The 17,062-nt window shown below is 38.3% G+C and overlaps 1 protein-coding gene across 1 annotated transcript; it reads right to left on the bottom strand.

Annotated features, from left to right (window-relative positions):
* Positions 1 to 8,468: 8,468 nt before the first annotated feature.
* Positions 8,469 to 9,344, bottom strand: LOC102921327 (olfactory receptor 12D1-like). The gene has a single exon (XM_015991204.2). The coding sequence runs from the start codon at positions 9,342 to 9,344 to the stop codon at positions 8,469 to 8,471; it is 876 nt and encodes a 291-aa protein (XP_015846690.1).
* Positions 9,345 to 17,062: the final 7,718 nt, after the last annotated feature.

The following is a 17,062-nucleotide window of genomic DNA, read 5'->3' on the forward strand; positions in this document are numbered from 1 at the left end:
AAATGTTTTAGAATAAGGAGGCATTAGTTTTTCCTTGAATATGCTTTTAAATGAAAACAGAGAACTTCAAACTTTCACAAAGCTGACACTCATCTGGAGATGCTGTTAAGTCACAGGCATCACACTCCACCCCAGAGATTCTGACAGAGGAGACCGGGGCCGAGATAGGAGAATCTGTATTTCCAACATGCTGATGCTGCAAGTTAGCTATATTGAATTTTAAAATAGGCAGTGTTCTGTCAGTCATACCTGCATTACTCACTTTCCCATCTATCCCATTTTCCCTTTGTACTGGGAATGGGGAGATTATTCTCATACAAGATGAAGTCTACTCTTACACTCTCATTTCTTAGGGAAAATCCTCCCCTCCATCAGGCAATGACATGCCTCTCATGCTGTCACTCCCCCATGTTAAATACTCTCACTGCTGTATTATCTATTAAAATATATAGATCATGTCAGCTCTCAGAGCAACTGAGATTCAGTACTGAGATTATCTGAAAACTGGTTCAGCATCTATGGTTGTGTCTAAAGACATAGCTTCAGATGGGATACATGGTAATATGGGATGAGTCTCTTGGCTTGTAGAACTATTGCCTCGTTTTTCTACTTCTTATCATATTCATCCGAAAACTCCCATCTCAATCACTAGTTATTTTCTAATTCAATAGTTTTCCGTTCATGCTTTCTTGAACCATCTTAAAGCAAATACTTACACTTATATTTCCCAAAATAACTCATCAATGTCAGTTTTAAATTTCAGTCCTTAAGTTATTAATTTCTCAAAAAGACAGCTCAATTGAAAATCCTCTTTACCTTACTCTAGACCCTTTCTTTGTCTGACTTCCAAGTTACCCACAAAAGTCTCCTGGTTTCTAGTGATCTCTCTGACTCATCCTCAGTCTCCTTATCTGGTTTCTCTTCCTGTTTTAAATTTATTTTAAATTCATTGTTGTAACTCTTTTCTATTTCCAGTTTCATGCTTCACATATCTGTAAGCAAATCACTCTGTTCAAGTTTTCAATTCTAGCTTCTTTCCTCAACTCTAGATTGGATAGATAGATAGACAGACAGACAGATGATAGACAGATGATAGATGATAGATAGATAGATAGATAGATAGATAGATAGATAGATAGATAGATAGATAGATGAATGTGTCTGTAATATATATATTATATATATATTACATTATATATATTATATTATATATATATAATATATATATATCTTTGTAGGAGCAATTTTACTGTGAAAGATGTTTTCTTTTAGGTGGAGTTATTTACATGTAACTTTGGAAACTAACATACAAACAGAATGATGTCCTATACTACACTTTCTGTGTTCCAGTCTGAAATATGAGCTCATTTTACTCCATAAAATACCACATTTCTCACTTACCTTCTAATATCTCTAATGTCCACCAATAAATAATGGACTTGGAAACATCCACTCTACCCAATGTTCTTAGACTTAAGAGCATTCTGCCCTTTGCCTACATTGCTGAGGTCATATATGAAAGCAGAGATGATGAAGTCTGGAAGCCTAGCATTATTTGTATTATGCCTCTTGGGATCAGAAAAGGTTCACCTATAGAATAAATCTTTCTTGGCCTTTGAGAGCCAGTTCCCAGAGTTACTCATTAGTGGAAAATCTGTAATAAATTTCCAATGAGAAATTTGCCTGTTGATGTATTTGAAGAATAAAGTCACTAATTAAACAGTGGTAAAATACTGACCATGATTCAGATGTGAAATCAGAAAGATATTTGAAACTCATGGTCTTTTTCTAGTCATTGATGTACCTCCTTGACTATGGAAAACTTGAATAGTGTACATGTGAGCATAATATTTCCTGGTTTCAAAAAACAACCACTCTGATGTATGAGTTTTAAATTGCACTTTTCTAAATAAATATAGATTCAAAATTTGTCTTACTCACTAATCACCTACCCCTAGATTCTGACAGTATTGCAAACCCAATTCTAAATGAGAATTCTTGGTCCATTCTCCTAATTATTTTTCATTCCATTTTTACCATATTTGATGATGAATTTCACAATTCACCAGTAGCTCTACAGTGTACCATTCATTGATGTCATCTAGGAATCATATTTAACTATTAGGGACTACCAAGACAATATGTTAAAAAGTCTCTTTTTCTCTCTAATAAAGATATCCAGATGGGCAGTAGTTGTGCATGCTTTTAATCCCAGCACTCAGGAGGCAGAGGCAGGTGAATCTCTGTGAATTTAAGGCCAGCCTAGTCAACAGAGTGAGTTCCAGGACAGTCAGGGCTGTTACACAAAAAGAAACCTTGTCTCAGAGATAGAAAGAGAGAGGGGGGGGAAGGGAGGGAAGGAGGGAGGGAGGGAGGGAGGGAGGGAGGGAGGGAGGGAGGGAGGAAAAAAGGGAAAGAAAAAGATATCCAGAGGTTAGTAGCATAGAGAAGAGCTAGTGCATCCCCAAGACCATGATCTCCTGTATATTCTGAGCACCTGATCACCTGCTGGAACCATGAAGTTCCAGTAATTATCCTACTTCTTCCATCCTCTTACAAAAATGACTGAGTTCAAGAATCAAATTGATCTGATCAGATTAACAGGACGAAAATGTGTAAAACTTATTTGATGTACATTTAGCATGGCATGGGAGGCATCCTGAGGAAACAGTGAACCATGGAAGCAGTGGGTCAGCTACTTAGATACTAGGTTGGAAAGGGAAAAAAATGAGCTGTGTATAAGCTACTGAATTATATGCAGAGTTTAACATGTCGAAAGTCAAGCCAATCCAAAGTTTTCTCAGAGGCCCTGATGAAAGGCCTTGCCTAGGGATGGACTTGGCAAGGTGCAGTCTAGGACTTGGGTCAGGGCCTTGAAGGAGTTATGGTTCAGTTACTGGAAACCTGACATTTTCCCCCAGGAAGAGTTGTGGCTACCAGTCCCAAGATGCTGTACGTTTGGTCTGTGATATACTTGAAATAGGCCCTGTTTTCATTGTGCAACATTGCTTGATTAGCTCTGACTGACTTCATCTCATTATGTGATGGATTTCTTCTGCCCTCTGTCCCATTTTTACCTTGCAAGTATAAAATGTTACAATTTTTAATAAACTTACTTGGCCTGATCCATCAGCTCATGAAAAATCTCTTAACCTCAACTTTCTTGTCTTCTTTATTTTCCTCATCCTCAGGAAACAATCCCTAAGATGGAACTTCTGGTCCAGGTCATACAAGGTAAGTTATTTTAACAGAATCTGTGAAGGATTCTTTTATGCATGGACAAGGTGTGGCCATGATAGAGAAGCTTTTACAACTGTAATAAATTAGACAGTATAAATTAGATGTGCTACAAGTCAATGAAGTTCCATCTTCTCCATGTGTAGATAAAATGAGGAGTGAATCACTGAGAAGGGGAGTAGATTTTCTTGCTATGTTGCTAGCTACAAGGAGCATAATTCACTTTAGATAACTTAGGCTAGTTATTATTTATTGTAGATGGATTTTTCTTTTTTAATTTAAAAAGTGTTTTTTCATTTTACATACCAACCACATTTCCCCCTCCCTCCCTTCCTCCCACTCCCCCCCACTCTACCCACCCCCCATCCTCTCTTCAGAAAGGTTAAGGCCTCCCATGGGGAGTTAACAAAGTCTGACATATCAAATTGAGGCAGAACCAAGCCCTTCCCCACAGCATCCAGGCTGAGCAAGGTATCCCTCCTTAGGGAAAGGACTCCAAAAAGCCAGTTCATACACTAGGGATAGATCCTAGCCCCACTGCTAGGGGTCCCCAAACTGCCCAAGCCCACAACTGGCACCCACATTCAGAGGGCCTAGTTCAGTCCTATGCAGGTTCCCTAGCTGTCAGTTCAGAGTCCTTGAGCTCCCACTAGCTCGGGTCAGCTGTCTCTGTGGGTTTCCCCATCATGATCTTGACTCCCTTGCTCACTTAATCCCTCCTCCCTCTCTTTGACTAGACTCCAAGAGCTCAGCCCAGTGCTTAGCTGTGGATCTCTGCATCTACTTCCATAAATTACTGGATGAAGGTTCTATGATTAGGGTAGTCATCAATATGATTACAGGGGAAGGCCAGTTCAGGAACCCTCTCCACTATTGCTTGGAGTCTTAGCTGGGGTCATCCTTGTGGATTCCTGGGACTTTCCCTAGCATCAAGTTTCTCCTTAACCCCATAGTGTCTCCCTCTATCAAGATATCTCTTTCCTTGCTCTCCCTCTTTGTCCCTCTCCCAACTCGACCATCCTGTTCCCTCTTGTTCCTGTCTCTCCCCCCTTCTTCCCCTCCCCCTCACCCCACACACTCCCAGTTTACTTAGGAGATCTTATCTACTTCCCCTTCCTAGGGGGGAATCCATGTATGTTTCTCTAAAGGTCCTCCTTGTTACCTAGCTTCTCTGAGGTTATTGATTATAGCCTAGTTATCCTTTGCTTTACAGCAGATGGACTTTTCTGTCCCACCATCCAATTCCCAAATATGCACACAGAGACTTTTGTAATTAATTATAAATGTTTGGCCAATAGCTCAAGCTTGTTACTAGCTAAGTGTTACAACATAAACTAACCCATATTTCTTATCTACGTTCTGCCATGTGGCTTGGTACTTTTTCTCAGTATAGCAAGTTCATCTCATGATTCCTCTCCATCTCCTTGAGACTCCTGAGACTCCTTCTCTTCTTCATACTCTCTTTTTGTCTGCCAGCCCCACCTAACCTCTGTCCAGCTATTGGCTAGTCAGCTTCTTTATTAAACCAATCACAGCAACATATAGTCACATAGTGTAAAGGAATATTCCACATTTATTTACTTATATCTGTCAGTTCATCAAATATTCTGGAAATATTAAAACAATTCACTTTCTAGTTCTTTCCTCTCCACTGGCATGTGGATTCAGGATTCTTCTTTCCATGCCCCAGACAGATCTGTTCCTCTGATGCTAAACAGGGTCTGTGATAACCTAGGGGAATTATTCAGCCTGGAGTCAATGAAAGTTAGTTAGTATCCTAAGCTGGTTAAAGAAGGAAGAGGAGGAGGAGACATGGGGAGAGGAGGAGGAGGAGGAGGAGGAGGAGGAGGAGGAGGAGGAGGAGGAGGAGGAGGAGGAGGAGAAGAAGAAGAAGAAGAAGAAGAAGAAGAAGAAGAAGAAGAAGAAGAAGAAGAAGAAGAAGAAGAAGAAGAAGAAGAAGAAGAAGGAAATTTGGTTCACAGTTTCAGAGGATCAGAGGATTCAGGGCATAGTTTCTTGATTCTGTCATTTCAGCAAAATATTGTGACAGCAGGAGAGTGGTGGAAGAAGTTCTTTCCTTGTGGTCACAGAAGGCAGAAAGAGGGGAGAGTAGGAACTGGAGTGACTATCAAAGGCACATCTCTATAAACTTACTTTCTCAAGCTTCATTCTACCTCCCAAAGTTTCCACAGCCTCTCAAAACAGTACCATTGCCTGAAAATCATGTGTTCATGCCAGTGGCCTCATTTTTGAAACTCAAAGGCCCCAAAATGGTGCTTTTGCGTTATGAATGTGAGATTTCAGGGGCTAGGGTGGAATGTTATGGTATAAACGTTGTGTCTTGTGTCAAGCTTACAAGGGATAGATTGTGAAGGTTAGTCTTTAGAAGTTTTATAGGCATCACCAGGGAATTCACAATCACTCAGTGCTTGTCTCTGTCATCACCCTGAACACCTCACAAATAGTACCACACAGCTGCTCTTTCTCCTCCTCCCAGAAGTTGATCTGCTGTTGCCAAATGTAACTACCCTCAGTCTCCCTCTGCAGCATAGTCTGCACTTCCAACCACATATATCTTTATCTGTGAATCTAAGCCACATCACAGACAGTTTCCTGGGCTCACCCTGACTTTCAGAGCTATCACTTAGTGAGTAGAGAATCCAAAGACCTCTGAAGGTCTTTAGAGCTTGGAGGTGTAAAAATAGGGGCTTTTGCTCTCCCTGGGCAAAGGCTTTTACTGTGAGACTTCTCAAAGTGAACACCTCTATAACACCAGTGAGCAAGCTAGGAAGGGCCAAAGTCCTGTTCTATTGCATATTCTTGCTGAGTAGATCTTAAACTGTGTTTTTAAAGTGTCGGATAGTGTACCTGTGGAGCCCACAGAGGCTTTTCTTTTGTCTTTTGCTTAAAATTCCACTGTTGAAGAGAAATGTGCCCTTTCCCATCATTTTGATTAGCATCCTATGTTGGAGTCTGTTATTTCTTTTACAGACCTTGAGTTCAACATTTCTGGATCTATTTGCTCTCTGCTCTCTCTATTTGCCTACTGTTCACCACTGCACTCCCGAACCTTTGTACCATGTCTACCTCTTCCTGAGGGTAACACTTGATTTGCCTCAGATTTGTGAATATGCCCAGAATTATTTAACATCTACCATTTACAATTCTCTCTGTCACCTATTTCAATTCTCCTTTTTCAACATAGAAAACACCATGATGTTTTATTATTAAAAATGATGCTGAAAACTTTATACATATGTACCCAGCCACATACCGCTTCTATCCTCGCTTAAGGCAAAATTAAAATTGAATTAAAATTGAAATGAAACCCAGAATTTTGCAACATCATAAATCTCCAGGTTGTTGGCACCCCGCATCAATAGAAGCCCAAGAAACAAAAAAAAAAAAATTTAAATATTTTTCTCCATTTAAAATCTCATTTTTTTCACATTTTTGTAGATATTCACAATTTTTTTTTATACAACTCTATAAAACTATAGAATTTCTCTCTGTGGAGAAATAAGACAATCTCCGCCATCATGTATGAAATAATACTTTTCAGTTTACACATCTCCACCATAGAACACCAAAATTCTCGATGTAACTTGAAATTTTTAATTTCTTTTTCTTTCTTTTTTTTTTTTTTAATGTTTTGATATGGACAAGGTGAGGCTAGGCTGTGGATATTGCTGGTGGGAAACCACCGGGAAATACAAATCCCCAAATTTCACATTACATGTGGTTTGTGGCCCAGATACAGACTCTCTAAAGTCATGAAACATTAAAAAATTAAGGATTAGCTGGGCGGTGGTGGCGCACGCCTTTAATCCCAGCACTCGAGAGGCAGAACCAGGCGGATCTCTGTGAATTCAAGGCCAGCCTGGACTACCAAGTGAGTTTCAGGAAAGGCGCAAAGCTACACAGAGAAACCCTGTCTCGAAAAAAAAAAAAAAAAATTAAGGATTAAAATTTAAAAAAAATTAATTTTTAAGGACAAAACCTCACAACACATAATGAAAATTGAAGAAGAAATTTAAAATTGACAGGTTTATATTTAGAAATGACCCAAAATGGACTGAGGGCAGGTGGATGGTTGCAGAAATTCAAATAAATTAACTTAAAAAAATTCAGATTTCAAATCTGAATCCACATTCACCTCTCAGGAAACTCTGCCACTTATCTCAATTCTTAATTGCCTTCCTATTTTATAAATATGAAATTAGGACATACTTTTTAAATTAACCCTTAAGTCCTATGTCAAATTGAACTTTATGTTTCTAGTTGAACAGCAATGTCTTTACATTAAAATCTTCAAAATGTAAAATCATTATAATGTTATCATATTTTAGAGTGTACAAGTAATGGGTTTTATTGTGATCTTCATATGCATATATCATTATACTTTGTTCTTCTTTGCCCCATCCAGTTCCAAAAATTATATTTTCTTGATTGTAGATAGATCCAATGACAAGGACTATATTTCTATCAACTTGAGAGGCTGACCCGGAAAACAGCATATTCAAAGTCTTCCTAGGCCACAGTCAGTTCCAGGACAGCCTGGAAATTTTTGTGAAACCCTGTCTCAAAAAAAGAAAGAGAGAAAGAAAGAAAGAAAGAAAGAAAGAAAGAAAGAAAGAAAGAAAGAAAGAAAGAAAGAAAGAAAGAAAGAAAGGAAGGAAGGAAGGAAGGAAGGAAGAAAGAAAGAGAGAGAGAGAAAAAGAGAGAGAGAAAAACACAGAACAGAGGGCTAGGGAGAGAGTTCAGTAACAAAGCACAGGCATAGCATGTGTGAAGGATGGGTTTCAATCCCCAGTACTTACTGCTTTCTAAAGAGATTGTATTAATCACACTATAGGATGTTAAATTAAAGTAGCCTTATAGATAATGTACCTATTCATACCCATCTATTCAAAACATGGGCAATACAGATATATTTGCATACTTGATTTTATATACAATATATATGAAAGGATACCAAATCATTTTCATCAATTGTTATCTCCCAAACAAATTCTGCATTGGCATTTATATTAAGTACCTGGTTTGTTTCAATTTTTTTTTATATAGTTTGTGATTTTAAATACAATTGAGCCATATTTTCTCATATATGTATTCTTTTACCTGGTCATTTCTGTCATATATAATAAACAACTGCAGAATCAAGTAATTTCACACTTCAGTGTTTGCATTAATTGATTGTATTTCAGAAGAATTTACTGTATTTCCTCAAGTCAAAGCTGTTTTCTGATTTTTCTATTAAAAGCCCCTCTCACTTCCTTATTCCTTAGAGTGTATATCAGTGGATTGAGTGCAGGAGTGACCACAGTATACATGACAGCAATGATCCTGTCCTCTTCCAGGGAGCTCCCTGAAGCTGGACTGATATAGATGTAGAGAACAGGGGCATAGAAAATAATAACAACCATGAAGTGAGAGGCACAAGTGGACAGTGCCTTGTGGAGCATGCTGCAAGAACGAGTCTTGAGAAACAGATGAGTGATAATGTAGAAATAGGAGAGAAATGTCAGAAAGAAGAGGCCAATGGCAATGGTACCTGTGAGAGAATTAAGCAGCCACCTGTTGAGCTCAGTGTTACCACAGGCCAGCTCCAATAATGGCTTAACATCACAGAAGAAATGATGAATATGGTTGGAACCACAAAAGTTCAAACGAGATGTCATTATGGAGTGAAGCAGAGCATGGAGAAAAGGAATGGCCCAAATGGTGACAGCCATCTGGATACACACTTGACGATTCATGATGAAAGGATAGTGGAGTGGTTTGCAGATAGCCATGAAGCGATCAAATGCCATCACTGTCAGCAGCAAGGCCTCTGTGCTCCCCAGGAAGTGGAAGAAATGAAGCTGTGTTATGCATCCCAAGAAGGAAATTGCTTTGCTGGTGGAGAGGAAGTTCTCCAGCATCTTCGGCACTGTCACAGTGGAGTAGCAGACATCTAGACATGCTAGGTTTCCCAGGAAAAAATACATAGGAGAGTGGAGTCTTGAATCCAAGATGACAATCATCAGGATGGCTCCATTTCCAGCCACATTGACAAAGTACATGGTAAGGAATATGGCAAAGAGAATAGGGTTCAATTCTTGCATGTCTGTCACTCCCAAGAGGAGAAATTCAGTGACTAAGGTTTGATTCAATAACACTTAAAAGAAAAGATAGGATAGTTTGTGGAACACTAACCTTCATGTCCATCAGTCTTTCTAGGCAGTAATTTTCTTGCCAACACAAACATAGTCTATGAAAATTGTTTTCTATAACCACACAAAGATCTTGCGAAGATCTTATATAATATTTGCCTATCAGCCCAATAAATATTAAGTCTATGTTTCTGTTGTATATTCCTTTCAAACATCTTTTCATTTATTATATTTTTCATTAATAATGCCTTTTTATTAAAGATTCAGAGCAGGTATCATCCTACCATTTTTCTCCAGTTGTGAGCAACTTTCTTTTCATCCCTTAAGTTGTCTCTAACATGGAGCAGCTTTTAAAATATTCTACCAGGCAAACAACCTCTGAGAAGTAAGAACAATCTTGAAGGGCTTTAACATGAAGAAAATAGGCAGAAATGAATTTGTTTCAATTACAGAGTTTACAGAAAGTATAGACAGCTTTATCAAAACATAGTAACTCCACCTTATCTTAAGAATGTACAAGGGGCAGAAACATCTTTGTATTGATTTGTTTCTTATTCATAATCAAGCCAGAAGATGTAAGAACATCATTGAGCCAGATGAGGTAAGAAACATGACCATATTAACCTCAAGAGTCTGACCAGATAAGTGCATAACATTTTTCAGTGCTGTAGCAGATGATGGGCTTAGTGTCTTCCAATAATCTGAACCATTAAGAACTTTAGAAATAGATTTCTAAGATGTTTTTTGAGACAGAGTCTGCAAATGAAGACCACGGTGACTCAAGCAGTCTCCTGCCTTAGTTTCTTGAGTGCTGGAGTTATAGTCATACTGCCATGCTGACCAAATGAACTTTTTGCATTATAAATTGCATTTCATGACATTTCTATTCTCCTGGTTATCCTAAGACTAAAGAAAACCTTTTCCTGATCCCAAATTATTTGAATAAGAAAACCTCTGTCTCTGTGGACCCAGCAATCCCTCCGTCATTTCATTAGGAGGAACTGCCAATCCCTATGGCTTTAGTCTCTGAAATCTTGTCTTCTCTATTATCTATTTAAATTCATTATTCAAATATTGAGAAGGTTTACTTGCCTCTCTTCTAGCTCCACTAATGGGACCATGGTTAATAACTCTCTGGCCTTAAATCAACCTACTCCAAAGTTACCAAAAATGTTCAGCTCTCTTCATTTTAAGACTGATTCCTCTCTATGAAATTAATTCCTGGCATTCCTTCCTACCAAATAAAGTCTTACTTTCTCCTAAATAAATGAATACTTTTCATTTTACTAGCATAATCAAAATAGCAGTATTTTTCAATAAATGTTAAAATTTTTGAAGAATTATGAATAAGTTGATTGCAAAGATCTCATATCTAATTGTACAATAATCACTTACTAAAAGACAAGTAACTTTTTAAAATTGCTTTTCTCCTCAATGTTAGGAAAGTACCTGAATTACCTCCCTGAGGTACACTGGTCAGAGCAGACATAGCTATGAGAAGTAACTTCCTCTGGTTCCTTTCATTTAATGATGTGCTGGATCCACTCTGTGTACAGAAGAGAAGAATCAGAATCAGCGTGTGGAAGGCCCATGTTGCTGGGAGACACTGAGAGAATCCCCAAGCTGCACTGGACTTGGACAGAGGCTGACACTGGGGTGATTCCTACAAATAGTGAACTACTCAAGGTGTAAGAAATCATTGGGTGAAGAAAACAATTGTTCATCTAAAGAAAGAAAATTAATGAACTAGAGAAAACTTGAAAGGGCCCCAGGGGGTTCTAAACTTTATAGCTGGAAGAGAATCTGAGAAATGATGTAATCATTAGTGTAATTCAAACAACTCAGGGTAGTTTCTTTGATAGTCTTGATTATTTTGTCTGTTTATAAACACAACAGACATTCTTTTTAAAAATTCAACCCATATGACCAAGATTACTTATGAGTCTTTGGACCAAAAAACAAAACAGTTCTAAAATTATATATCAAAAAACCAATTTACCTAATTTTTAAGGAAAAATAGCAAATGGAATAGTGAATACCAGTGATTTTGTTCAGACCTTTCAATATTTGGGGATTTCAGGTTGGCTTTAGGGTATTAAAGTAACCACGAGGGTGACTTGAGATGAGATGTGGTAATTCTGTACAAAAACTAAAGAACCTTCACAATCCTCACACACAGAAAAGAGTCCATCTCAAAACAGGAAACTAACTCTGAACTCCAGGTATCGATGTTTAATGTTGTAAACAGACAAACCACCCCCTAAAGAACAGAAAATACAGAAAACTTTCAAGTTTACTGCTAATGATTCTCTTACCTGGCTGATTATTCAGACCAAAGGATTCTCAGGTTTATATACACAAATTTCACAGGTTGTAAAATATTTGAAGTAACAGCTCATGTTGTTGTTCTGGCCTACACTTCCTCTCCAGAAACCCTTTGACATTCACAATTCTGCTGGTGTTTTAATAAGACAGATCTGCAGACATTAAAAAACCCCAAGGGAGCATGTCCCCTGGTACTGAGTAGAGTGGATATGAAAATAAACAGGGTACTTTCCCCAGCTTGCAAAAGAAAGGCATAATCTAGGGCAATTCCTCTGTGGTCCTCCATTTTTCACAAGCTTCATGGGCACCTGCCCTATGAGCCACATCAGCTAAGCCTCGTGCTTTGTGGACATCATCTTGAAATTTTCAGTAATACTTTTAGCATGGGGCCCTTCATGTTTATTTTTCCCTTAGTCTTCCAAATGTTGCAACTTCTCCATTTGTTACATGAACAATTATATTTGCTATGCTAAAGTTCAAGTCATTTCTGTGGTGATATTTTATTTGTACTGAAATGTTATTTTAATTTTATGTTAATAAATAAAGTTGCCCTGGGGTCAGAGCTATTAGAGCCATAGTAAGAGCGTGGTGGTTAGAAGAGCTAGGTAGATTTCTGTGTGTTCAGGGATACAGCCAGTATTGGAGACATACGCCTTTAAGACCTGGAGGGCGGTACTTACAGGCAGTGATGAGGCAGTCAGGTGGTTGGGTTTACAACCAATGAGAAGGCAGAACAGAAAGAATATTTAAACAGGGACACAGGAAGTACCTCCCTCTCTCGGGGAAGCTAGGAGCACTGCAGGAGGTAAGATTTTATCTCTGAGCTCTGACCTCTGGGCTTTTCTCTTTTACCTTGGCTCTGTGTTTCTTATTTTAATAATACGATTGGTTACATCTACATCTGGCGCCCAACGTGACAAGAATCCATTAAAAACTGCTTGGGGCTGGCTCCCTAGCCGGAGCAGCCGGCTCCCAAGCCCCGGCCCAGGTCTGGGCTCAGGCTGGACTGTGAGCTGCTTGTTTAAAGCCAGTGCTACAAACAGCTCAGGCCTGCCCTGCTAAACAGGGCCCCTGGCTGTAAAGCCAAGCCTTGACTCGGCTCAAGAGGGAACAAGTGGCTGGCTTTAAGCTTTAGCCAGCTACCCCTTCGCTTTCACTTTCACTTTCGCTTTCGCTTTCGCTTTCGCTTTTGCTTTCTCTCTGTCTCTCTGTTTCTCTCTCTCTCTCTCTCTCTCTCTCTCTCTCTCTCTCTCTCTGGATTTACACCTAGGACTCTAGGTGGCCTTTTTGAAATTCGCTCGGATTTCTACTGTTCTACGCAGATTTGGTAAGTCATAAAGGAAACTATTTAAAAGACAAATTTTTTCCACATTTAAAAAAATGGGTTTCCTGTGTACATTGGAAAAAAATTGGGTTTTGTTTGAAATTTTAGGCAGTCTGACAATGGAACAACTATATGAAAAGATTAGTATTATGGGAATTATGCAGTTAATCACCATGCTTATTCTCATTTTACTATTTAAAAAGATAGTCGATTTAAGTGCCAGGATAACAGCTTTAGAAAAACCTGTTAATTTTAACAGTGAAGTTGGTTCAAGTTTGGATCATAAGGTTACAGAAAGAAAGCCTGTTTTCACACAGTCATCCTTAATTTATCCTGTAACCGTACAGCAGATGCCTGATCAAATGGCTACACAAAATATCTGGGCTCCAATTGAACTGATGGATTTTAAAAGGTTTAAGGAGGCAATAGTATCTTATGGCATGCATTCCCCATATGTAAAGCAAATGTTAAACTCTTGGTCAACATATAATAGGATTATACCACAGGACTGGCGGGACCTTGCACAAGCTGTTCTGGAACCCAGCCAGAGAATTCAATTTCTAACGTGGTTTAAGGAGGAAGCTAGAAACGTAGAAACACAATGGAGGGATAAAGGAATACAAGTTTGTCAGGATCAGCTTATTGGAGAAGGCCAATATGCTTCAATACAAACACAATGTTTATATGATGTTCAAACCGTAATTTTATGTCGAATGGCAGCCTTGAATGCATGGGACAGAGTTGATGAACCAGGAAAAAAACATGAGTCATTCACAAAGGTTATGCAAGGCCCAAAAGAATCTTTCACAGATTTTTTAGAAAGACTGGCTTCAGCAGTAAACAGAATGGTCTCAGGATCAGAAGCTAGTAAGGCAATAATTGAAGCTTTGGCATTTGAGAATGCGAATGCAGCATGCAAAAGAATAATCAGGCCGTTAAGGGCAAGATCTGCACCTTTGGAAGATTGGATTAGAGAAACAATTAATGTTGAGGTTGATGAGCATGATACGTGGGTAGGAGAAGTAATTTCAAAAGGTTTGAGGAGTGTTAGATGTTTTGGGTGTGGAAAGCAAGGACATTTTAAAAGGGACTGTAAACAGGTCATTCCTAGAAGCAATGTTTCTTCAAGGAACAATGGCAACAGAATGCCCCTTCCTTCTGGAGTATGCAGAAGGTGTGGTAAGGGAAAACACTGGACCAACGAATGTAGATCAACAAAGGACAGACAGGGTAATCCTTTGCCTCAGTTTTCGGGAAACTCCCGGAGGGGCCTCAGGCAGGCCCCCATAGCAAAACCAGTTCAAACCTTTCCTGCAGCTGTAGAGGAAATCCCTGCTCTGAGCGATTAAATAACCAAATGACTATTGGAATAAATCATGCTGGTCAGGATGATGAAAAAGAGAGAATAGAAAATTCAGGAGAAAACATAAAGAAAATTTTTTGGCAAACTTCTATTAATGAACAGAGACCAAAATTAACGATAAAAATAAATGGTGTTTTGTTGTCTGGTCTGGTAGACACAGGTGCGGACATTACCATAATTGCACCAGAATTTTGGCATCCAGCTTGGCCTCTTCAGGAGGTAAACGTTCAACTGTTAGGAATTGGGACATTATCTGGAGTGAAACAGAGTGCAAGATGGCTGGAATGTATAGGTCCAGAAGGACAGAGAGGAAAATTAAAACCATATGTGGCTAACATAGCTATGAACCTGTGGGGTCGAGACTTGTTGCAACAATGGAATACTCAGATTAAAATCCCTCCAATCTCAGAAACAAATCATAAACTAGCACATGTTTCTGAGAGAAATATTAGAAGGCATTATTTTGAGTGGTCACCAGCCATCCATATTATACAAGAACAGGGCACAACAACTGATAATCTTCCAAAAATACCAACAGCTCTACCTTTAAAATGGTTAACAGACAAGCCTGTATGGGTTCAGCAATGGCCTTTAACAACAGAGAAACTCCAGGCTTTAGAAGAGCTGGTAGAAGAACAGTTAAATGCTCAGCATATTGAACAGTCAACCAGCCCTTGGAATTCTCCTGTATTTGTTATTAAAAAGAAATCTGGTAAATGGAGAATGGTAACAGACCTTAGAGCAATTAACAAAGTAATTCAGCCGATGGGCTCTCTACAATCTGGAATTCCTTTGCCTACTCTGTTACCAAAAGGATGGCCTCTCATAGTTATTGATTTAAAAGACTGTTTCTTTTCAATACCCTTACAAGAAAAAGACAGAGAAAGATTTGCTTTCACAGTGCCTACTTATAATAATTCTCAACCGGTTAAAAGATTTCAATGGAGGGTCCTCCCACAGGGAATGTTAAATAGCCCAACTCTGTGCCAATATTTTGTACAACAGCCATTGGAAGTGATACGTAAAAAATTTCCTAAATCTATAATTTATCATTATATGGATGATATTTTACTAGCTGACTCAAATGCAGATACTTTAGAAAGAATGTTTGAAGAAGTAAAGAAAATTTTGCCTTGCTGGGGATTACAAATTGCTCCTGAAAAAATACAAAGAGGAGATTCTATTAATTATTTAGGATATAAAATAGAGCTACAAAAAATTAGACCCCAAAAGGTGCAAATTAGGAGAGATAGACTACAGACTCTTAATGACTTTCAAAGATTATTTGGAGATATTTCTCATCTACGAACTATTGTTGGGGTAAAAAATGATGAACTGACTAATTTGTTCAAAACCTTAGAAGGTGACAAGGACTTAAATAGTCCAAGAGAATTATCACCTGAAGCTGAGAAAGAATTGGCCTTGGTAGAAAAGAAAGTACATGAAGGGCACGTGGATCGTATTGATCCAAAGCTGGATTGCATTTTGGTTATTTTACCTTCTAGGCATTCCCCTACTGGAATATTAATGCAGAGGGAAGATATTATATTGGAATGGATATTTTTACCAAATAAACCAAATAAAAAATTAAAAACTTATGGGGAAAAAATCTCTGACTTGATTTGGAAAGGAAAATTGAGACTTCGTCAATTAGCAGGAATAGACCCAGCAGAAATTGTCGTACCTTTAACTAAGGAGGACATTGAAAAATTATGGACAGAAAGTGAACCTTGGCAAAGAGCTTGCAGTAATTTTTTGGGAGAAATTAACAGCAAATATCCCAAAAGCAACAGAATTGATTTTATAAAGAGAGCTGATTGGATCTTGCCTCGAATTGTACGGCAAAAACCCATATCTGGAGTTCGTACATTTTATACAGATGCCAACAAACAAGGAAAGGCAGGTTACAAATCAGAAAATTTAAGTAAAGTGGTACAAAGTCCTTATAATTCAGTGCAAAAATCAGAATTGTATGCTATTCTGTTGGTATTAATGGATTTTTCAGAACCTCTCAACATAGTAACTGACTCTCAGTATGCTGAAAGAGTGGTGTTACATATTGAGACTGCAGAATTTATCCCTGATGCTTCAGAATTAACTTCACTATTTATTCAATTACAAGATACAATCAGGAAAAGGAGTCATCCTTTATATATAACTCACATCCGATCTCATACTGGTCTGCCAGGCCCTCTAGCACAAGGCAATGATGAGATTGATAAATTATTGATAGGAAATGTGCTGGAGGCCTCAGACTTTCATAAAAAACATCATGTCAATAGTAAAGGTTTAAAAAAGGATTTTTCCATAACCTGGCAACAAGCCAAAGAAATAGTAAAGAAATGTCCTACTTGTTCTTTCTATAATCAAACGCCATTGCCAGCAGGATGTAACCCAAAGGGTACTCAGAGGAATGAAATCTGGCAGATGGACGTGTTTCACTTTGCAGAATTTGGAAAATTGAAATATGTACACCACACTATCGATACTTATTCAGGATTTCAATGGGCAACTGCTTTGAGTTCTGAAAAAGCTGATTCTGTAATCACTCATTTGCTAGAAGTTATGGCCATTATGGGTATACCTGCACAAATCAAAACTGACAATGCTCCATCATATGTCTCTGTTAAAATGAAACAGTTTTTTGCTTATTACAAT

This window comes from Peromyscus maniculatus, chromosome 21 (genome assembly GCF_049852395.1).
Source record: "Peromyscus maniculatus bairdii isolate BWxNUB_F1_BW_parent chromosome 21, HU_Pman_BW_mat_3.1, whole genome shotgun sequence".
Lineage (NCBI taxonomy): Eukaryota > Metazoa > Chordata > Mammalia > Rodentia > Cricetidae > Peromyscus > Peromyscus maniculatus.